This window comes from Maylandia zebra, linkage group LG4 (assembly GCF_041146795.1).
Source record: "Maylandia zebra isolate NMK-2024a linkage group LG4, Mzebra_GT3a, whole genome shotgun sequence".
Classification (NCBI taxonomy): domain Eukaryota; kingdom Metazoa; phylum Chordata; class Actinopteri; order Cichliformes; family Cichlidae; genus Maylandia; species Maylandia zebra.
This window is the reverse complement of record NC_135170.1, coordinates 14,755,878-14,780,632: the sequence shown is the minus strand read 5'-3', so window position 1 is coordinate 14,780,632 and position 24,755 is coordinate 14,755,878. Positions and strand designations below refer to the sequence as shown.

General features: G+C 41.3%; 1 protein-coding gene across 2 annotated transcripts in view; it reads left to right on the top strand.

Moving 5' to 3' along the window:
- Positions 1–24,397, top strand: part of cacng3b (calcium channel, voltage-dependent, gamma subunit 3b) — a 39,286-nt gene extending 14,889 nt beyond the window's left edge. For both annotated transcript variants that reach the window (XM_004560720.4, XM_076883029.1), the window contains 3 exons: positions 14,455–14,538; positions 18,989–19,129; positions 21,587–24,397. In XM_004560720.4, coding sequence (XP_004560777.1) covers positions 14,455–14,538; positions 18,989–19,129; positions 21,587–22,098 — 737 coding nt within the window. In that variant the 3' untranslated portion in view covers positions 22,099–24,397. The remainder of the gene's footprint in view (positions 1–14,454; positions 14,539–18,988; positions 19,130–21,586) is intronic.
- The last annotated feature ends 358 nt before the right edge of the window (positions 24,398–24,755 follow it).

Here is a 24,755-nt window from a genome sequence, read left to right as displayed (position 1 = left end):
GTGAGTCTAAATTACCATTTGTAGTCATTCAAATAATGTGCAGACAAGGAAAGACACATAGAATATAATAGAATAATCCTTTAATTGTCCCACAAGGGGAAATTTGGTTGTAACAGCAGCCAAAAAGACAAATATACAAACAAACAGGACACAGGACACGGAACAGAAACATACACAATTTTTCTTACATATTTACATTAAGGACAATGGTTACTATAAACAGAGAGAACTGTACAGTTATTGAATTAAATAAAAATAATTACAGGTAAGAGGCAAACCAGGTTGTAGTGCAAATTGGTTAATTAACTAACTTATTGCAGTTACAGCGCAGATGTAAACATCTATGTTTGTTGGGAGCAGTTCAGATTGTACAGTCTGACAGCTGCAGGGAGGAAGGACCTGCGGAAACGCTCCTTCATGCATCGAGGATGCAGCAGTCTGTCACTGAAGGAGCTCTGCAGTTCAGCACCATCTACATGCATGGGGTGGGAGACTCTGTCCATCAGAGATGTTATTTTGGCCAGAGTCCTTCTGTCTCCCAGCACCTGTACTGGGTCCAGGGTGCATCCCAGAACAGAGCTGGCCTTCCTGATGAGTTTATCCAACCTCTTCCTCTCAGCTGCCGATAAACTGCTGCTCCAACATACCACACTGTAAAAAATGACAGATGCCACCACAGAGTCATAGAAGGTCTTTAAAAGTGGTCCCTGCACTCCAAATGACCTCAGCCGCCTCAGCAGGTAGAGTCTGCTCTGACCCTTCCTGTAAAGAGCATCAGTGTTGTGGCTCCAGTCCAGTTTATTATTCAGGTGAACACCCAGGTACCTATAAGAGTCCACTATCTCAATGTCCACTCCCTGGATGTTCACCGGTGTCAGTGTGGTGGGTCTGCGTCTCCGGAAGTCCACCACCAACTCCTTCGTTTTCGTTTTTGCATACTAGCTCCCCATGTCATTAGGCACACCTTCCAATACCAGGGATACCCTTTTGTCTTGAGAACTGACTAAAATGAACAAGGTGCTGGAAACATTCCTCGGGGATTTTGGTCCATAACATGATGGCGTCACACGGTTGCTGTGGATTTGCTGCTGCACATGCATGATGTTAATCCCCACCGTCTAAATATTTCAGCATAAATCGACTCTTCAGACTGAGCAACATTTTTCCAGTGCCCTGGTATCTACACAGGCAGACAGTGAAATTATAAATGGCTCATGTACCCCTAATTTTGATGAGCATGTGGACTGTAGCCTCAGTTTTCTGTTCTTAGCTGCTCCTCACTGGATATGGTCTCTTTTTGGACCGTAACCGTAGTGATGACTGTGCAGTAAAATCTCTGAATTTGGATTGTTGGTGCTGTCTGCCACATTCAGTTACTTTAATCAACTTTCCTCCCCATTCATAGTCTTGCTTTGAATGTCAAAGTTCAAAGGTGGTCTTCACTATTTCTGCATGCCTAAACGCACCGAGTGCTGCCGTGTGTGTGTGTGTGTGTGTGTGTGTGTGTGTGTGTGTGTGTGTGAGTGAGTGAGTGAGAGAGAGAGAGAGAGAGTGTGTGTGTGTGGGATCATAGGCTGGTTTTGACACTTGACATAAGTGTTTATGACAACTGACTCACTTACTGATACAGCATTTGGAGGTACATCACTGAAACATCACTGTAGGCTAAAAATATGTGACTCATATAGCCCCATGTGCGCGCACACACACACACACACACACACGTTTTAGTTACAGTAACAGGGCCAGACAGCGCGTTTGACTGACAGAGATCCACATCGAGATTGTCTGACAGCTACCTGCTCCCCAGTTTGGATCCTTGTTTTAGTACTCTCCACTGCTATAAAATGTGTACAACACATACTTGTTTGCTTAGTGCTTGACAGGGTGACGTGGAAAGCGTGAAATATTAGACATGACAGCTTCAGTATTTGAGCGTCCGAGTCCTCATGTGCCAAAATTTTGGAATCACTCTGGAATCACCATGTGTTTTGATTATTTACTTTCCTGTTGGAGACTGGCTCAATGTCCTCCCCCTTCATTATTACTGCATCATTAAAAAAGCAGGTAGTGAAGTACACATTTAGAGACATACCAGCACTACTCATGCGCAGTACACGCAGTACTTAATTCTTCCTGTTATTCTAAAGTTTTGGAATAAAGTGTTCATCCCTTATTTTGAGCATGTTTGGAAATTACAACCTGAGAAGTCCTGGATCAGCTCCAAAAGCAATAAATCTGTATCCTCAGCTGTGAATTCATTCAGTCGAATAAAATCACTGAAAGACATTTTTTTTTTAAATCTCAACGAGACAGATCTTTGGTGAAGATGAAGCATACGTCTTACTACAAGGATGACAGTGTTATATATTTTTGATAGATGCTACAAATCTCACAGAGAAATTCACAACATTCTGAGTGTGTGTTAATCCCGCTTGCTTGCATATTTTCAGTCAGAAGCTCACAGTCCATTTGTTTCTCCTGAAGGCATAAATCTTTAAAAACAGCAGTGCAACCAGACAGCAGACCGTTAGCACATTTTGACCCAAGCGGAAACCACCAAGCGATATCCCTTAAGAAGCAGTTTGTGTAATAGCTGCTGGATGATACCTCTAAAAATAGATCTCACACTTCAATACTGAATTTTAACAGCATGCTTTGAGAAATATGATCTGTAGTTTGTTTATTTATTTATTTTAGCTGCTTCGGCTGACTGATCGATCAGCTTGTTCCATAGAGTCTACAATTCAGAAGAATTGCTCCTCCTTCCACAGTATTGCACAGTACTTAATCAAACTCATTCATCCAGTGGGTCTTCATCCAAATTGTGCATAAGGTCATATTTGTAATATGAATTTATGCAGTAACCTGTGATTTTTAAAATATATGAACGATCTTATCTATACTTTTTTTTAATCTAGTTTTGTTAGGTTTTTTAACCTTTATTTATATTGGACAGTGTAAAGAGGATTTAAACCCAGGCCTCTGGAATCGCCTTATGGCATATGTGTTCTCCACTCCACCTGGCTTTGTACTATTGACAGTGTTGGGAAGGTTACTTTTAAAATGTATTCCATTACAGAATACAGAATACATGCCCCAAAATGTATTCTGTAACCTATTCCGTTACGTTACTCAATGACAGTAACGTATTCTGAATACTTTGGATTACTTAATATATTGTGGCGAGTTCAGACAAGGAGGAGACGGAGGTATCGTTTGGTCTTGCTTCCCGTGAGCTAGCCAGGGAGCACAGCCGTTTATTACATTTGCAGAAGAACACACTGCCACTATGGAACGCCAGGACTGCCATAATGAATTAATTAAATACACCATTAAATAATTAATTAAATGTGGCAATAATTAATTAAAATTGGAATTAATTAATTAAATAAATAGTTATGACACATGTAATTAATTAATTATTGACACATTTAATTAATTATTTATGTATTTCACATTTTAATTAATTATTGACACATTTAATTAATTATTTAATGATATATTTATTTATTTCATTTTGGCAGTCCTGACGCCTGGCTCTCATCATGAAATAATTTTATCTGTCAGCCTCACCCATCAAACTCAGGGGGCGGGGTTAACGCTGATCGAGTCAAAACCATTGCTTTGGTCTGGTGGCCATTGTTTCTAGCACACAACAACCGGCATGTGGAAGCTAACAGAACTGAGCTTTGAAAAACCCTGTTTGTGTGTTACCAAATACCGTTTTAATATTTTTTTAGCCGAGAATGTAGTGGTTTAATCTTCATGTGTCTGGTCGGTTTGTCAAGATACAGCCTCTTTGCAAAAGTGTTTCGATGATTTCGGAGATGTCTGCCCAGTCTCACGGCAAAGCGTGGGATAGACCCGCTCGCCTCGCAAGCAATCCCACCGACAAAGCGCAGGCCCCGGTACACAGCTGTAGTAACCCCCGCTGACTTCTTTTACTGAGGTTATATTTATCGGTGTTTTATTTCCTGAAGTTCTTATGTGTCCTACGTGTTTCAGTCGCCAATTCTGAATTATAACTAACATTAAAAACATGTTTAAGGAGGAGAGAGAGCAAATAAATCTGTTTAACATCTGATCTTTGGGTTTTTGTTCAGTAATCAGCGTGACCTGTGTATAAACGCATAAAAGAGATAACGTTGGTGTTTCCGTCATGTAGTAACTGCTGGCTTTAACTGTACAAAGGTTGTTCGACACTATGAAACACATACAGACTTCATGATGTTCGGCTAATATTTTTATTGTGAATATTAATCATGCTGACCTCGCTCTGTACACCACGGAGCGAGGTCAGCATATCCACGATATCCTCAGCTCCATGAGTTAACACAAAGTTTCCCAGCTGACTATCTAACTGCCAACTATTCCAGAGACGTGAAAATATACAGCATAAAGAAAAGTGTAAGAGACTCAGCAGCAGATTAGAATAACAGTTATACATTTAATAAATCACCAAATGAATCCAAGAAACGAGCAAACCTGTTCCGACAGTTTGAATTTGTATTCCCTCAGCTGCAGACTTGCTGCTGTTTAAATGTTTGAAAAGGAAGATTAGATATAAAAAACGTCAAACATAGACTCAGTCTGCTTTCACATTTGATATGAGGCCAGCACGTATAGTGGCCTCAGCAGGCTATTACTGAAATACACGTGCTATATCATAAACTATGATATAAATAGGGAGGTCCTATTAACATGTTTTAAAGGACACCTTCCTGCCTTTAGTCTCATTCATGAGCAGTATTAGTTTTCTTCTAACATCCAGAAGTCTGCACAATGTGTTTCATAGTTTGTAACAAGCCTTTGACAGGTAAACATAACATGACCGAAAAAGCAAAAAAAAAAAAAAAAAAAAAAAGAGAGAGAGAGAGTGTTGACATAAGAAGAGAAAATGCTCTCAATTATGGAGACAGGCAAATGGTTCATTTATGTTTGATGTGTGTTTATTCCTCCCTAAATATCGTCGGTGAAGTTCGCCATGCACGTCAGATTTTCCTGCGCATTTTTATACCTCTGCCAACAGAGAGAGAGAAAAAATCACATTCTAACAGACAGCTGGTGCTTAGAATACAGTTGAATAACTATTAAAAAACAGATGATATTTAGATGATAGTTCAGTCTAACACATGTGCCAGTGAACCATTAAACGTCTGTGAAACTATGCAGTTATGAAACGTAACTTTAACCTCAGCCAAACCGATTTGCTCAGTTGTAAATAAAACAGCGAAGTAAACGTGACCCGACAGACAGAACCTGAGTGAATGAAGTCCAGCGTTTAACCACTGAGAGCTAAAACTCAGCTGAGGTTTCAAAGCTGTGTGCTGGTGATTGGACATCAGCCGCTGATGAAGCTGTTCGCCTATAAAGTGCTCTGTAAGGAAACAAGCTCCAGCAGCTCTGCGCTCAGGGAAAACACTATATTTACTTATCTTGTGCAGAAAAATGCGCTGACATTGCTTTATATTGAGCACCGGCTGCCCAGTTAAACTGTGACTATCACCAGGTAACGTAGGCGTGTTTCTTGAATTAGCAGCAGGTGTTAAACAGCTGACAGATGAGGAGGAGGATGCATGCAGGTAAACTGAGGGTCTGTTGAGCTGATCGCTGGTTTCGTGAGAAAAATGTCAGCTCGTTCTTTATGTTACAGAAGCACAGAGACACAAGACCAGGCGGAAAGAGACGATCGTTCGGTGAAAATGAGAATCTGCGAATGCAACATGTGGAACACGGAGAGTGGAATATGTAAACAAACCGGTTAACGTAACCCCCTCGGTGCACTCTGCATGCTAATTGTTAGCAGAGCTAGTGAAATCTCTGAAAACATCTGAGCACTTTTGCAAACATGTTCTATGTTGACAACCTGACCAGACATACGTCGTGACATTCGCGGCTAAAACACTGTTAAAAGTGTAGCTGGTGACAGAAAAACGGGGTATTTTAAAACTACACCACCACCATTGCTGCCTGTGATTTGATCTGCATTCTGGGATACCTGGCTGCCCCAAGTCTACACAAGCAATCGATTATCTAGGATCGACCTGTTTTGACTTACTTTGCACGGCAACCAATCAAATGTTAGAGAAGCTGCATGGGCAGCGTTAACCCCGCCTCCTGAGTTTGATGGGTGAGGCTGACAGATAAAATTATTTCATGATGAGAGCCAGGCACCAGGACTGCCAAAATGAAATAAATAAATATATCATTAAATAATTAATTAAATGTGTCAATAATTAATTAAAATGTGAAATACATAAATAATTAATTAAATGTGTCAATAATTAATTAATTACATGTGTCATAACTATTTATTTAATTAATTAATTCCAATTTTAATTAATTATTGCCACATTTAATTAATTATTTAATGGTGTATTTAATTAATTCATTATGGCAGTCCTGGCGTTCCATAGCCACTAGCTAACTGCTCAGCGCGGCAACCACAACACACATAGGGCGCCCTCTGACCCCGGAAGGACACACCGTCGCAGCGAGAGGGCGTCACCCGTCACCATGGCAACATACACAAAACATAACTGTACAAGCAGAACCCCGAACAGCCCTGACCCGCTACAATATTATCATGCTTTTTACAACAACGTGAATGTACTATTGCTGTGTGATTTATTACTATTACTGAAGGTCCGCGACTCCGAACTGTAGTAAAGGGACCTCTGACTAATGCTGGGCTCACACTGTGCGATTTTTGGCCCATTTTGAGCCGATTTTTGAGTCGTGCGATCGTTTTGGCGATCGGCCCGATTTTGGCCTTCATCGTGCGTCGTGCATCGTGTAGTATACGTGGGGTAACGAGAAGCGATTGACACCTCACGACCAGCTCCCGATCATCAATCGCTTGGTCGTGAGGGTGTCACCGCAGTTTGCCACACTGCGCACGCGCAAACACAAATGTCAGCGAAAAAGACGGCGTAGCACGGCAGTGCAGCGTGTGATCTGGACACAAGCGATGGAGGCACAACCTGTAGAACCATCCGAGCCCTTTCGATGTGGCCTCACAAAATTATCACGACCACAACAACCGTGAAAATAGTTGGATCGACACTGCTGCTCAATCACAGCTGCCTGACCAATGTTTTTCATTAGCAATTTAGCAAAGTTGATGGTGGTGGTGTGTCTGTGTGAGTGAAAGACGGAGAGGGAGAGCGAGCGACAGAATTTCTGTTATAACCTTCATTTTTATGGACGCACAGTGTGAGCACTCAGGTCGCATCAGAGCATCGGGCCGTATAGTGTGAGACCCTGCATCGTGACCTATGAACTTCTAACCCCTGCGAGTCAATCGTACAGTTTGAGCAGGAGCTGAATCGCGCGACTGAAAAAATCGCACAGTGTAAGCCCAGCATAATACGGCGGGGTCCCTGTCGGCTGGTAGCCGAAAAATAGTTCTACTTTGTTGTGTGGGTCAACTTTTCTTGCGAGAGACAGAGAGAGGCGTTGAAAGGCTGCTCCAACGGAACTTGTTGTTTTCGGAGGAAAACACGAACACAGTGTACAGTCGAGTCTTAATAGCTTACTTACAACTGGGCTCGTCAGGCACTCTTCTTGGCTGCAGTGGTTATTATTATATTTACATGCTTCCAGCTCCCGTTTTTGCTCGATGACTGCTCGTACCTTTCCACTCTCCTTTTTCTCCCTCCTAGCGCTCACAGACACATAACGTGTATGGCAGTCCATTCTCCCAGCAGCACGGACTACACTGAACATGATGCTACATTCTTTAGAGCTATGCTTGTAGCATTCTGCCTGTTAGCTTAGCACAACAACAACAACAACGAAAAGGCGCTCTCTCACCCAGGAAACACACAGTCACAGAGAGAGAGAGCGTCGCCCTGTAACCATGGCAACCGTAACGCTGCCGCCTGGAACAAAAGAACGTAGCTGTCAAACAAAACCCAAACAGTCCTGACCCGCGACAAAATGAAACAGGAAAGTACCCCAGTGTATTCCATTTATTTCAACAAAGTAACTGTATTCTGAATACCACCTTTTTAAACGGTAACTGTAACGGAATACAGTTACTCATATTTTGTATTCTAAATACGTAACGGCGGTACATGTATTCCGTTACTCCCCAACACTGACTATTGATGACAGGTCACAGTTTAAGGTAGCCACCACAGCAGTACCATAACATTATAAATGGTCCACTTATACAAATAGCACTACACCTCGTCCTGTCCTCTGTGGTGAAGTTTCATATCGATCACAGCTTAGCAAACATTCTTTATTAATCGCAGCATGTTGACATTTTGTGCATGGTGTCACGTTTTGAAGATATATTAGATATTTAGTGATGTGATGGCAACTTCAACTAACCTGAAGGTCCAGCACACGAGTCTTGAAGTTATTTTTAGCAGATGTCTTTGTTTTTTAAAATGGATAGTGTGACATCATGTACAAAAACAAAATGTGTGTGTGTGTGTGTATGTGCGCACGTGCGCACATCTGCTTTTTAACTGTGTTTTCTCAGTTGTGATTTCGATTCTTTGTCCCAGAGAGAGATAAAAGCGGTCATCTATCTATGTTCCCTCCTCCCACATGTCCGTGAGCCGGGCTATTTTTGTTTTTGTTGTTATTTATTTCCGCTTTGCTTCAGAGAAAGAAAGAAATCTTTATTATAAGAGAATTAACCTAAATGTCTTCCAGCTCTTCATAGGGGTATATTTGAAAATCTACCCAGCACAAAATTGATTGCAGACAACATGTTATCAGCCTGTGTCATCTGGTAGCAGTGAATAAAGCCGATATCAGCCAATATATTGGTACATCCCCAATTTTATTGTGCCGCTCAGTGCCCTAATCATCATAATGGTTTGATGCAAATCTGTTCACTTAAAAAGGCTGGAGCTATAATGAATTTCCCAGCCGCCTGACACAAAGCAGCTCTGACTGATGACGCTTTACAGCATCAGCAGCCAATTTTCCGGTTACCTTCCACTCCACCTGTAACATCCGTGTAAACCATCCACATTAATCATTTTTATTTCTCACTATCAACAAACTCATCCAGTGTGCCTAAATCCCAAAAAGGAAAATATCTTATTACTGCCATAAAAACATATGGCAAAGAACAAATTGCTGAGTCACACCACTGGAGGACACAGTCTTTCCCAATTGCACCACTGATCTAAAGTACTAAAGATAGATGGCCATGTACTTCTACATGAGTAACTGTATTGTTAGGAAATTTGTTTTTTAAGTGGCATTTGGTGATATTATCAAAGTCCTTCCTGAAGCAAGTCTCACCATTTGGCAGCTATCTTTGCAATACACAGGCAGATAGTTTGGCCATTATCTAAGTGAATGGGGAGAAAGCTTTAATCCCAGTGCTCACTAGGACACGAAGAGTCACCGGTCCAAGCTGAAAAAAATGCTGCTGACATGATCAGTGGCTACTCCCACCAGACCACTGAGTAATATACTGCATCCATCACTTTATGGATACAGTAAACCAAGAAAACTCATATATACTCGCCTGCATCATTACTAGAGATGGCACGATACCACTTTTTTATGTCCGATACCGATATCATAAATTTGGATATCTGCCGATACCGATATGAATCCGATATAGTGTGTTTTAATCAACAAAACTGTTTTTTTAAATATCTTGCTGAATTTTGTATAGGTTCTCAAGTTTAAAACAACAACTACACTAAAGCTATTTTGTTATACCTGTATGCAAAAAAAAATATTTCATAGTTCAGTAATACTGATCAATCTAATAAACTTAAACCTACACCATCCTCCCTATTCTGGTATTTTAAAGAGTACTTAGCGTAAATATTAAGCAACCTAACTAATAGGGTTCCAACTCCCAGCAACAACAAAAATAAATAAAAAATAGGGAACCACCCCTCACGCTCCACCTCATGATGCTTAATCGACGTAATCAACCTTAATTTGATGCAGTGTGAAAAACAAATGCACAGAAATAAATTCTTTTTCAATATATTAAAATATTAAATAGATTCAACATCTTTCTTCAACAAAATTGCAGACTGCACAGATGGTACCTTCCCAAAGGAAAAAGTACTATAGCTTACTAGGGTATATATATATTAGACTTAATAGTCACTATATACAGTAATGGACTTCTATTCATTTTGCATCAAATTAAAACTTTGGGTGTCAGATAATTATTTATTAAAAGCTAGACATTTTAAATGAGAATAAGAAAGAAAAGTATGTCTTTGTGCCCCCTTTTCCCAGTTAATGCCCTATCGGCCCCCCTGGCTAAACTTTGCTAGATCCGCCCCTGGACAGTTACCAGCGTCAGCTACGTAGAAAAAGATCCTGGTGTAGAAAGTAATATTAAATACATTCTAACAACAGCTTATCAAGCTTAAACGTGCTGCTGTTGTTTATCTGCTGGTTTCCTCTTTCTGGTGCAAAGTGGGCCAAAAACAAACAAGAGAAACGGACTCGGGACAGAAAAGCCGATCAGCTGATCATTAAGCAGTTTCATGATTGAAGTAGCAGCAAGAAGAGGCAGTCGCTCCATATATCGTTTGTTAAGCTTAAGCAGGAATGCTTTACAAACATTCAGAGATGGACTTACACACTTGCTTTACTTCTCTCGGGGTAACTTTGTCGGAGATGAAATGCCGGGTTGCTAGCGAAGCTCCAAATGCTATCCAGAGCACCGACAGGTCCGGCATGCCACAGCGGCTCTATCACGTGATGCATACTGCTCCGACTGCTAACGTTCTGAGGTGAGTTACGGTGTGTTGCAAGTTTTGTGAGGTGCTTTCGTGATATTTAATGGATCGGATTACATTTTTTATTTTTCTCTGATATCCGATCCAGTAATTTAGGTCAATATCGGACCGATACCGATACGTAATATCGGATCGGTCCATCTCTAATCATTACTACATTAATAATGGACACGGCTTCATTGGTTAGGCAGAAAAATGCAATTTAATAATCTTACAAATCAAAAAGTTAAACAGAATACAGTGTGTACTTTCTTGGTGGATTGAGGGCACCTTGAAAATGTCACAATAAATCATTGACAGCTCTGTGAATTCTTTATTACAGAAAAACAGGTCATTGCTTCCTGGTTCCAAAAAAACATGGTTCAGGTCAGCTGATTGACTCTTTATGGTTGGGACAGTCGCCATGTGTGGAGTTTTGGAATTCTCCCTTCGGTTTCAATTTGAGCATTTGAATATCTCAGTGATTACCTGGGTGGCAGTAAGCCTGTTGGTTATGCACATAATTCTGAATATCTTCTTGCTTGATTAATTAATACATGATTTGAATTATAAAATGTAAGCGATGCTTGTTTTGGTTATCAACGACTGTACTGTATACTGCAACTCGGTGTACTGCGACTCGTTGATTAAAAATATAAGCATTCTATCTTAGCTGTTTAATGCGTAGGTGGCTATAAAAATCGTTTTTGATAAACAAGGCTTCAGTAACACAGGCCTAGAGGCCAGCTGGTGACCCCTGGCAACCTCTAGTTGCTAAGGAAAAATGTGTGTTCTCCAACAGGTTGGAGAGTGGGTGCTCCAAATTCCTGGTTGCAAAGAAAGTGCTCCATCATTAACCTTCTTGTTACTGCTTTGTTTGCTGATGTTGCCTTCAAAGATTCATTAACTAGAAGCTGGGAAGTGGTGACACCTGGAAAAATATGCTTTAGGCAAGCAGGGTAACCTGCTATCAACCAAAGCAATTTGGTGTAGCATGGTACCTTTTTTCAACCAATTATAACTAGCAACTGCCAGAAACTCTCCAACTAGTCATGGAATACACATTTTTGTCCAGCGAGCAATGGTTGCTGGAGATTCACTAAAGAGTCTCCGGAATTCTGTGAGTGGAGCCTAAATTATAATCTTCAAATTGCCAGCTGTAGTATTTTCCCAGCAATGGGTTGTGTGATCTGGAAATACAAAAGCTTATTTTGCTCATACTCAACACTGTCAAACAGGATGGAGGCTGGTGAGGGGAGCAGAGAAAGGGCTCGGTGTATAGGAGAAAATTCAAACCACCAAATAGTTTCTGTTGAAGTATGTATTTGTGGACGTGTTGCACTTTGGATTAAGAGGGTGTGCTGAGGTGATATTATGCATACATTTGTGGTGGTATATTGCCTTAAGAATGATGCATAACAAAGTTTGATTCACATGTTTTTTGCAGATGATTATCTTAATAAATGGAGATATAAAAGACCATAAAAGTCAATCAGTTTCACAGTCAGATGTTAGTTTCCATCCCCTACTGCATGAGTTGGATGAATCAATTTATGAATGACTTTCTGAGTGTGGGTGCTGGAAAAAGCCTCTTCATGTGCAAAGAAGCAATTAGCTCGAGTCGTTTATTTTGTTCATTGCCAGCCTCTATCCTCCTATTTCTCTCTAATTCTCCCGTGCCGTTTTACCACCAAACCTCTTTCAGCCCGCACTTCCTCTCTCTTCATCCTTCTTCATCTCTCTTTCTCTGCTGCTCCCCTTCATCCCTCCTCAGTGCCGCTCTCTTTCATAGCCCCCGTGGTGTTGACCATGTGTGAATGGGACTGAATGATGGGTGGGAAGGAGGCTGCATGCAGTGTAGTTTCACGCGGGCGTGCACGTGCATGCACATAGAAACACGGTCCTACACGAGAGCGCACACACAGAGTTTACTGGTGGGTGTGTTTGTGTGTCTCTGTGAGTCGGTGTGTTGAGGAGGATGAGTCACTCTCTGCATGAAACGCACACACACTCTCAGTCACACATGGACGAACCAGCATGCACTCATATAAGCAATCTAAATACACGGAGCTTTTATTTGCATGCATGATTGATAGTGTTCATGTATCATTTTAATGAGCTCGGTGCGCGTGTGTGTTCATTTGATGTCTTTACTTTAGCCGTTGTGCATTTTTGTCTTTTACATTGAAACGGTGTGCGTTTGTGTGTGCTGGGTGTGATAAGGCTTTTCATTAGTGTTTCCCATACACAGCCTGAAGGCTACAGCTCTGCCCTGCATCATCTATCATCTCTCTCTCTGCCTGTCGATATACTTTCACATCTGCTTACAGGAAGTGCACATGCTCCATCTCCCAAAATTTATATTGGATGTCAAGTCAGTCAAATAATGTGACCATTGGCAATGACATTTACGCTTTCAAGAAGAAGTGGCTAAAAATGATAGAAAGCAATTGTTGAAACCTTGTCCTAACCTTGTTCTGACCCTCACTGTATGCTCCTGCTATGCTGTTGATACCTGGTCAGCACAGGTACACCTGTGACTGATGGGAATGTGCATCAAATAGTGTGTGTGTGGATAGAATAAAGGGTCCTATTAATGTGTGTGAGAATATACAGCAAAAGATGCTTGGGATAATTTAGGTCTGACTCCTTGTAAGCCTGTAAGACTCTCAGTAGTAGGATGTGTATGAGCTGAGCAGATGGTGGTGTAGAGCTAAGCAGCATCTTCAGGGTAAGCTGCTAAGTAGTTTGTGAAATACATTTGCTGGAACACTACTAAACAGTGACATCACTCTTTTCTCTTCTAACTATACCTCTGACAACATGTGTGTGCGTACATACAATTTAGTTTCGCCTCTTTGCACCACCACAGTAGTTTTTAAGTCAAATAGTCAAGAGGTAACCTGATTTAGATGTAGTTCAAGGAGTTTTTAACATGAGCATCACATTAACTGAGCCATTTTTAAACACAGTCCCACATTTTTAAGAGGCTCAAAAGTAATTGAACAACTGGCTGACTAGAATCGTGTCCAGGTGAGGCCTGTTCTCTCATTATGCCATGACAAATGAGGCTTATAAAAGATCTGATCTTAAAAGAAAAGATCCTACCACCCTTTTTACAGAGAAACGGCAAACATTTAGAAGTGGTCAAATAAACAATCTGGTACATCCTTAAAAAGGAGCACTGAGCAGCTCAGCAACACCAAAAGACTAAAAAAAAATACGACTAAAAACCATGTTGACAGAATTATTTCCATGGTTAAAAAACAACATCTGACCAAGTCAAGAACACTTGAGGAGGTGTGTACAATCAATCAAAACTCTATAATGCCTTAATGAATCAAAAATACAGAGGGTGTACAATAAGGTGCAAGCCACTAGTTACACTTGGACTTTCACAGAAAATGTCTTTAACTTGTACTAGTAAGATTAGAAAAGTGTGGAGAAGAAGAAAAAGGGAGAAACCGCATGATCTGAACAATATCGGGGCATCTGTGGCGAATGATACACGTGGCAGGATGAATTGTATAGTGTGCAGGGCTATACTCTCTGCTTACATTCAGAAAAATGCTGCGGAACTGATCGGACAGTACCACAGAGTTGTCCGTGTATACAATGAGATACATCCGAAAATTAGTATTTATCAAACAAAACAACTTTTCATGTCTGTGTTGTTCAAAATAAACTACTACTATACTATCTAAACTGATGTGTGTTTCTTCTCCAGGAACCTTCAGAGGTGTGTGTAAGAAAATTGATCACTTCCCAGAAGATGCTGACTATGAAGCAGACGCAGCTGAATACCTCCTACGTGAGTCTGATATGAGCACACACTGCACTGTGCATTCACAACTAGGCTTTTACTGGCCAGTGTTACCATATTTAGAGTAGAACTGTCTGACTAATCACTAAACTTGTTTTTTTGTTATCTCAACCCATCGTATGTTCCCAAGCGATGTAAAGCCAATTCCATTGTTAGGTGTGTGACAACAAAGTTTCATATCGGCTTGAAAAGAGAATTATTTTGTAAAGTCTGCGTTAGAAACAGCACACAGGCATGATGTGGGTGTGAGGCAATCATGAACATTACTGTGCCCCCTCTCTAGCCCCATCTGCAGGACAAACTACAGGGGTAGTATGGTTAAGGATCACAAAGTTAGTTCCATCCACTATTTTGTAGTAGCGACTTAAGACTAATGTAGAGGAAAGAGTACAGAACAATGGATTTTTTTTTTTTAAATTAAATGTAACCAATTGAAAATCACAAAACACTGACAGTTAATCTTTCTTCTAGGAGTGGGATATTCCCACTAACCTTTTTTCTCTGGGAAAGAGAAAGCAGTAGTCAGTAAGCAGCTGAACACTGGAGGTGTTACAAATACAGTTAAAATAACACCAGTTACTTATTTTGTCATTTCTTGTATGGAGCACTGTTTAGGCGTTTAACAGCTCACCTTATGTGCACAGTACTTATGCATACTGTTTTGATTACAGTTAAAAGGCATGTGATTGAACCCCTGAAGTTTTTCCTTTGATGGTGGCCTGCTACTTTGCCTCGCCGCACAAACTTGCACTGAAATATTCCAGCTATCACATTATTGTTAGGCAATAAACCTCTAATCCTGCCTTAACCATTAAATAGGTCTCTTGAGATTACAAATCTGCTTGGCAAGACAAGGCCAAGGCCAAGAGCAGCATTCACCTTGCATGCTTTTTTGACTGCAGGAGAAACCTGAGTGTGAGCATGGAGAAAACAATCAAACTCCATGGAGCATGTCCCTTTACAGGTTTGAAACCAGTGCTCTCTTGCTGTGAGGCAAAAGTTAGCTAACAGCTGAGCCACCATGCTAGCATCAAGGTAATCCCACACTGTTTCAGTATTGTTGAGGCCTGGGCTCTGGGGAGGCCAATCCATGATTGATATGTTTTATTGTGTTTTTATCTATCCTGGTATGCTTGTACTGTCTTGGCACTGTGATTGTGATCGTGCTGGAAATTGAATCTGTTGCCAGTCTAGCAATTTACAGATGGTATTGCATGGTGGTTCAAAAGTTGACAATTCTTTCACTTTGACAAACAATAACAGGACCCACTGAAAGGCCACATCTCTGTCTCAGGTCCTGTGTCAAGTGTGGATATTTTCCATTTCTTAAGAATATGACTTTCAGATACTGTTTATTCAATTCCATTCAATTTTATTTATATAGCGCCAAATCACAACAAAAGTCACCTCAAGGTGCTTCATAGATACAGAGAAAAACCCAACAATCATATGACCCCCTATGAGCAAGCACTTTGGCAACAGTGGTGTAAGGAAGAGGACTCCCTTACTGCATTTATTTATATTGTATTGTCTGTATAGCACTTTAGAGCACACCTTTCACTTTATTAAAAGCACCTTATCAAGCACTTTATGAGCATTGCACTTTAAGCATGGATTTGCACACAAGAAGTTTAAATATTTATTGACTATTTATTGGGAATTTTAAAATCAGTTGGTGGCCTTGTTTCAGATCCTGCACAGCTGCTCCTCATCAAGGAATGTGGTGGTTGTCTGTCAGGAGAGAAGAATGGTGATTGAGATTGTGATTAAGGTTTACCAATAAGGAAAACTAAGGCAAATGTGTGTGTGAAATCTAGGGATAAAAGTGGTGCAAGTAAGTGTTTGTAAGTTAATGATTACTCACCTTTCTTGCCTGTGTCCTCTTCAAGGTGTTTGGGCAAATCTTTCCCTGGGGGTCCAGACACCATTTAAAGGTTCCGGGAGAGACCATTGGTAAAGAGAGTGTGGTGAATCTTTTTGTGCTTGGGTTTCTGGGTTTTTATAATATTGGGTTTGGTGTAACATTAAAGTGTGAAGTATTTATTAATATGTAAATGTGAAAATGTATTTATGTATTTATTTATTCTTATTGATATATTGTATACTGTGGTGGAAGGTTGGGATTTAAGAATTTACCTGAGAGTGGAATAATGGTTAAGTCTGTGACAGCTGAACATATTTAAGGCTGCCAGTTGTCATTAGAGGATGGATTTTTGTGCTGTGAAGAAGCTCGACAAGTTAATTGTTTTAAGGAGAGCCATATAGCAAATAAATACTTTGTTCCACTACACTTGCCTTGGTCTGTCTCACTGTGTTTCCAGCCGCTAAGGGCTGCCCTGTTACAAGTGGGAAGGAAAAACTCTCTTTTAACAGGAAGAAACCTCCGGCAGAACCAGGCTCAGGGAGGGGCGGGGCCATCTGCTGCGACCGGTTGGGGTGAGAGAAGGAAGACAGGATGAAAGACATGCTGTGGAAGAGAGACAGAGATTAATAACAGATATGATTCAATGCAGAGAGGTCTGTTAACACATAGTGAGTCAGAAAGGTGACTGGAAAGGAAAAACTCAATGCATCATGGGAATCCCCCAGCAGCCTTCGTCTATTGCAGCATAACTAAGGGAGGATTCAGGGTCACCTGGTCCAGCCCTAACTATATGCTTTAGCAAAAAGGAAAGTTTTAAGCCTAATCTTGAAAGTAGAGATAGTGTCTGTCTCCTGAATCCAAACTGGAAGCTGGTTCCACAGAAGAGGGGCCTGAAAACTGAAGGCTCTGCCTCCCATTCTACTTTTAAATACTCTAGGAACAACAAGTAGGCGTGCCGAGCGAGAGCGACGTGCTCTAATAGGGTGATTATATCTGGTGTAGATATTTTTGGGGGGCCTCCCACTTCTTCATTTGTCATCCACTTGTCCATTTACCTCAGATTTCAGGCCGATCTCCACACCATGCTGAAATGTGTCAGCTAATAACACTTTGGGGATCACCTTGTTGGTGCAAAAATAGTATTGTATGCCTATAAAAAAATGTAATTTGGCTTTTTTATGTTTGAATGTTTCATAGGTCACTGTCACAAGTCACAAGCAAAACATAAGGAAATATAAAGAAGAAGACTTTCACTCAGTACTCTTTATCACTCTTCTCATCCAAAGGATAATGGGAAATGGGTAGTTTCTTAAAAAAATATATATATATATTATTGTGACTGGCATTTCTATGCCAGCTGGTATAATTATGTACCCAGAACAGTGTTTATAAACAGCAGCTGGCAATATTACAATGTCTAATAGCAGGAACAACAAAACAAATTATGACCTTAATGGCGTTCCATAACACTACATAATGAAGAAACACAAACTAATGGCAAGTAGTTAAGAAACTGAACCTAAAAAAGCCTTCATAAGGTTAAAAAGGATTATAAGAAAAAAAGAGGATAAAAAGATAAAGAGAGAGTATTTAGTAGAAAACACAGAGAAGTGAGCTCTCTGTTTATTGTAGGAGTAAAGGTGGAAAACAACAACAGAAAAGAAGGGGAAGGGATTCAGCCTGTGCCTCTTTTTCATTGCTCCACTGAACACAGAGCAACATCCCCAGAGGGAGCCAATTAGATCACAGTCCTTAGAGCTGATAAGCCAATAAGGAGCAGAGACCTAGTGACCAGCATTTCATGCAGCCCAGGGTTGTGGGCCATAGGGGCGGAGTCTGTACGAGCAATATCTGCAGCTCTCGGTCACGGCGGGAATGTTTTGCCACGCAAGAAACAACAAACATAAAGAAAACAGATGGAGAAAAAAGCGACAATGATCTGCTTCGTTTACTTTTAGTCTTTTTGTGAAGACACAACCGTATATGATAAAACTCTGATGCATGGGCTCTCCTCATATATTCGGTGTCTCAAAATAGCCCGAATCTCAGTTCTGCGCAACAAGCTGTTTGCAAATATTCCTCAATATGTTATCGCATCCTGCACACATATGACAAATATTTCACTCCCACTGAAGCCTCACTTTCACATTCATTATTTTGCCTCGCATATGTCAGCGTGACTCTCCATCTGTCTTGGGTCTTGTCCATTTTTTTCCCCTTCTCCGTCCGTCTCTCGGTCTCTCTCCCTTGCTCTCTCTAGCAAATCCTCTGAATGCTTTAACATGTTCAGAATTCAGGTTCAGTCGAGCATTTAGCAGCCCGCTGCCTCGCGTGTGTAAAGTGGAAACCTTTTTTTCTTTCTTTTTTTCTTCCCCTTGCATCTCCATCCTCCATCCAGCACAGAAGTGATGCGCACCAGTGATTTTGATGACGTAATGGTGGAGCTACTGTTCTTCCAGCACAAATGATCCTTCATCAGTTTCTGATGGATCTGAAAGGCGACGTCTTTACACGGCAAAATAAAAAGTTTGCACCTGTTATGAACGCGTTTCCACTCTTTGTGTGTATGTGCAGGTGCTGTGCGTGCCTCCAGTCTTTTCCCCATCATGAGTGTGGGTCTGCTGTTTCTGGGTGGGCTCTGCGTGGCTGCCAGTGAGTTTTACCGAAGCCGACACAACGTCATCCTCAGCGCAGGAATCTTCTTCGTCTCAGCAGGTTAGTCATCACTGCGAGTGTCTCTGCGTGTCCATGTGTGTCCTCTTTCCTCTTAGGAATTTAGCTACAGTGATCGTCAGTCATCAGAACAGCGTACATGAAACCACACTTACTAATTCACAAATTCAGCACCTCATACCACATTTTTTTTCATTTAAATACAGTACCAGCCAAATGCCTTACATTCTCTGACCTGGTGAAAGGAGCTTGAGATAACAACAAGGCGGCTGTCTGTGTGAGCCACATGTGTCTGAGTGTGTGCAGCTGTGTCACTGTGGGCCGACTCTAAACGGAGGAGGCACAGCATTCAGATATTTGTTGAGGAGCCCATTGAGCATCTAAAGCACACAGAAGAGCCCATGAGAGGCACCAAAGTGTGGATATGGGACACAGTAGCTGATTAATCAATCAACAAGAATGCCATGATGCCACTGTGATGCACTGTGAGGGTGTGAGAGTGCAAACACACACACCTATAGAGTCTTTCATTGGGACGCAGCAAAGCATCTTTGCACACACCCTTGTACTTACGTATCCGTACTGTAATGATCCTGGTGATGTTCCCGGGGTCTCGCAAGGTGATTATTATTGGTCGGTTTTGTAATCGGAATTATTAAAAACACTCATTAACCTTTACTGATGCATTTATTGAACCCTTGTCTTTTTTAACAATGGATTTCCTTAAACGTTGAATAGGAGTTTAAAAAAATCAATTTAAAGCAAATTAAAGTAAAGGCACTGCTGTAAACAACATTGGTTGAATTTATTATGTAGCGCAATATAAAACGGGGGCATTGTTGCAAAACAGAACGCAGATAATCGTCTTATCTCGATTGTCTCGCCGGTAGCCAGAATTGTAATTAAAGACCTGAGATGCGCGGAAAAAAAACAAAACCGCTAAATCTTTACAACATTATTAGTTTTAACTAAGCATTTTTTTATCTGACTCACATGTTAAGGTTTAGTATGTTCACTTTAATTGCACTGAAAAGGTTATTAGTCACAGAAAAATTGTATTTTCATTAGTTTTTAACAAATGCGACTGTCTTTTGCAGAAAAATGCACCATGTCCACCAGACAGGACTAAAGATGCAGCTGGAAACATTACAAATGAAATCGCTGAACAAACTGGTCAGCAATAACACAGTACAGGCTCATGCAGTGGCACAAAATGACAACACAATAGCCAACAAAAACATTACAAATAAGAGATATCCCACAGTAGCTTCACCACACACCTTGCTTTAATAAATGAAGGTTAACAGACAAAAATCACTATTAAAAAAAAGGGTGTGGTGTTGTAAGTTAGGATACTAAATTGCTCATGTTGTTTACAACGTTCATGCACTAACAGATAAATGGAACTGGACCTGTTTGAGTGTCTACATGATCTGATTCGTTTCCTCTGATTGGCGGTGCTGTAAAGGATAAAGGGAAGGGACATTTTAGAGTTGGGGTTTTTTAAGCCAACAAACCGTGTTTTAGAAGAGCCTCAGTTACTGAGGTTTTGAAATTAAAGTATTCAATTACTGCACACTGCTCACTAGAGCCTGACCAATCGATGGGCTGAAACTATCGGCCGATCAGCTATTTGTTATTCTAGCGGTATCGGTTATTTACACTGGCTGATGTGGCACAGTTTGTCCACCCGAGGGCAACTTCCCTTTTGACCACATGTGTTGGAACGCCACCAACACAAAAAAGCTTATCTGAGCAGAGGGTAAACAAGTAAATAAATAACTATACATATCAAAATTGTGAAATCTGATTATGTTGTGTGCCTGAAAGAAAAAAAATACATTAGATGATATATCAGGCGGCAGGTAGGTTTTGAACCCAATATTTCTAGAACTCATAGGATCAAAATACCAAAACACAAAACTCAGGAAAGGCAAAAGCCAGGGACTTACAAACTAGGAACTATAGAAGAAACACAGGACACACAACACAAGGGAGGACACAATAAAGAAGCAAGCAAACTGAGGGTTTAAGAGGAGACGAGGGCAGATTGGAGAAAAACACACAGCTGAACTGAATCTAACCAATTAGACAAGTGGAAGGGAAACTGAATTTAACACACACAGGACAAGAGTCTGTCAAAATAAAACGAATAGGAACAGAAATGCAGAGTTTACACAACGAGAGAAAAGTGAACAAACACGGAGAAAGGACAGACTTCACAAAGGAAACGCTGAGACGAGGACAGGCTGGACAGGAAAGGGAACCAACCTCATCAACCAAGAAAGCAAGAACTAGAAACAAAGACAAAATCTAATAATATATTCAAATGACTAAATAAGTTAACATAAATCAGGTCACAAACCCAGAAATAATCATGAATGCTCTAAACCTTGGGTCCAATACACAGGTACCATGACCGTCTCTTAGTATACTGTAGTTGTGTTATTTTTGTTAGTTTGTGGCTCTCACAGTTTCTCTTTCTTTATGTCTGTCCAGGCCTCAGTAACATCATTGGAATTATTGTCTATATCTCAGCCAACTCTGGCGACCCAGGCCAGAGTGACAGCAAGAAGTCCTACTCCTATGGCTGGTCTTTTTACTTCGGGGCCCTCTCCTTCATTATGGCGGAAATGGTGGGTGTGCTGGCTGTGCACATGTTCATTGAGAAGCACCGCAAGCTCCGGGCCAAGTCCCGCACTGAGCTCATCAAGAAGTCCGCCTTTAGCCGCATCCCCTCCTATCGCTACCGTTTCCGGCGCCGCTCCAGCGTTCGCTCTTCAGAGGCTCCCAGCCGCGATGCCTCGCCACTGGGGAAAGGTGGCTACACAGGGCCCGCCGCCTCCGAGATGCCCATGTACACGCTGAACCCACGAGAGGCCGGCAATGCCGGCAGCAAACCTGTTGGCGGCTTAGGCGGGCTGCTTAACTCGGAGAGGGATTTCCTCCAGAGCAGCACGCTCACTAAAGACTACAGCAAGGACCCCAACCGCAGAACCACACCTGTCTGAGAGGTGCTGGCTACAGATATCGCCCCAATCAGAGTATCAAAGAGGAGGAGGATGAGAAATGTGGGGGGGGGAGTGCAAGCAAAAGCAGGGGACACACAGGGTTATGGGGTGGGAAGGGGGGGGGGTTGCTAAACTTTGACTGTGAACTGTGAACTTTTAGCCTTCGAACTGTGAATCCTGAGCCCTGTGAGAGTGTGTGCAGCAGGGTTGGTTTTAATAGAGAAGTTGTTCCCAGCCCCAGCACATATCACTGTAGTAATACTTGTAACTCCTTATATATCAAGGCACATTCGGTTTATGTTCATGAGTTTTATGTTCATAAATTGATTTTCAGGCTTTTTCCTCACAGGAGAAATGGGAATTAGTGGAAATGTAAAATATATTAAGTGTTTTTTCTGTTTGGGGCAACTTCTCTTTAAAAAAAAACAACAAAAAAAAAACAAAAGCGCCACAAAAAAACTACAATGTGAATTTGAGGAGAAGGGGTGACAGACTTTGTGTGAACCTCTGTCCTCCTGACCTTTTGGATAGCAGCAGAGTCGGGTCAGGGAAGGGGACCGGCCTTAGAGCTCCCAGCTGACCCTCTGATTACAGTAAACGTGAAGACGTCAGCACCTTGTCGTGGGCTCTGATTCCTTTTCAGTTCAGCTAGATTCAAATTATAAACTGAAGATCGGTTTGCCCATTTAAACCAGTGCATTTGTGGAAGCAGTTATCATTTTCTATACATTTTGTATATAAACTTTCATACTGATCGATCGGAAAGCTCGCTTCACGACTGAACTGAAAATGAATTGAGCTCTTCCCTGGTCACATTTTCCCCTCATCGCTCTGATTCCAGGTCAGTGGTTAAACCTACCTGGCGGTTTCAATGAGTAAAGAAGAAACCGTGGATTAGCTGTTGCAGGCTGGGTAGAAAAGGTCTGACTCAACAACCTAAAGAATCTCTTATAGATGGTAACGTAAGATCCATTGGTGCTTCCTTCTGTTTTTTCTGCCACCTCTTGATTTATTTATTTTTTCACCTAAAACCTAAAAAGAGGTGGTCTGTCTGCCAAGCTGTCTGTCTGCGTCCATGTGTCACCTCTCACCTTTTTCTGTGTAGCCACACCTCCACACCTCCTCTCATCCTTCCCATCCTCTCCATTAGATTTAGCTCCTGTCTTCCATTGGTGGCGTTTTTGGAGACTAGTTAGGTTTTCTGGAGGTTGTTGGTTCAGGGTACTGTGGAGGGGAGACCACTGAGCTGTGAATAGGCTTTAAAGCAGCACCGTTTGTTTGCCCACTACCTCTTGGTGAACACATTTCTGATTTAATATTAAAACCTGTCAGATTTACAGTCGCAGGAGTAAACACAAGCTAAAGTAGACGTCTCCAATAGGAGGAAACTGTTCGTATGTAGCACACAAATTAAGCAGCGGGAGATGGAATTGGAGGATAGTCCAATTGTATTATTTATTTAAGTCACTCACAGCCTCCTCATTGCTCTTCATCTCCACTGCTCACACACTGGCTGACAAACTAGTTACTTACTCCACTGCCACCTCTCCAGCCTTAAGAGGACCAGTGTCAAATACTGCTGCGATCCACGCATCGAGGCACCGGAGAACACTGTGTGCATCTGACTGAGCAGCAGTGTTTGGACGCCTTTCAGACTAATGGCCTTTACACACCGGACATGTAAAATTTGCACCAATATTTTGTTTGTTAAAAATACTCGCCTATTCTCAATGCAGGCGTTCACAGCTACCGCATAATTTTGCAAGACGAATTTGGATTTCATTTATGGAATCAAGCACAGTTTTTTCAGATTTTTTTGCATTCAAATTAACAGATCTGACCAATCAGACCACTGCGTGTGGCTACAAGTGCGCTTGTAGCTCAAAACGCACTTACTGAACATACTGAAACGCAACAGTACTGTTTCTTTTCAGACATACAGCTAGATGGTGCTCCAGGTCAGTCAACTCTGAAATAATTTCCCTGCCTCCTCAGATGTGGGAAGAGCTCAGACTGCCCTGCTGACATCCTGAAATATGTACGACAGCAGTCGTGATAAAGATTCAACTCCTGGATCAAACCATGAAATTCTCCATGCTGCTGCCTTCTCGTGAGAATTGAATGAACCCAGAATCTCTGCTTCTTTCCTTTTGTTGTTTAGAAACATCAGGACCAGTTCATTGTGGCTTGATGCGTCTTTTTTGAGGACGTTTTTTGCAAAAATGCGGCTTTTGCAAAAATGCGGAATATACCTAACACGACAAATTCGCATCTGAAAGATCTAGAATTTCATTTTGGGTTTTTTGCCACATGCTCGGTGTGTAATGGCCTTACTTTTCTGCAGGAAGAGCAGCACAAAAAACTACTGTGATAAAGCCCCTGATCTACTACTATATGCCTAATATTTACACAGTCAGTCCACTTGGTTTCCCAACAATCTAATGCTGCATCTGTGCATTTGTAAGCAGTGGCAACTACTGTAATTCTGAAGTATTCCAGCCTTTTAGTAAAAGGAGGCATATTCTAAAACATTAAGAAAACAAGCTGAATTATTCACTTTACTCAGTAATCTTCTATCTCACGACACGAGGCGACAGAATTTGACACTGTGAGGAAAAAAGGCAACACAGCCATAAAATCTACAGAGAGGAGACAGG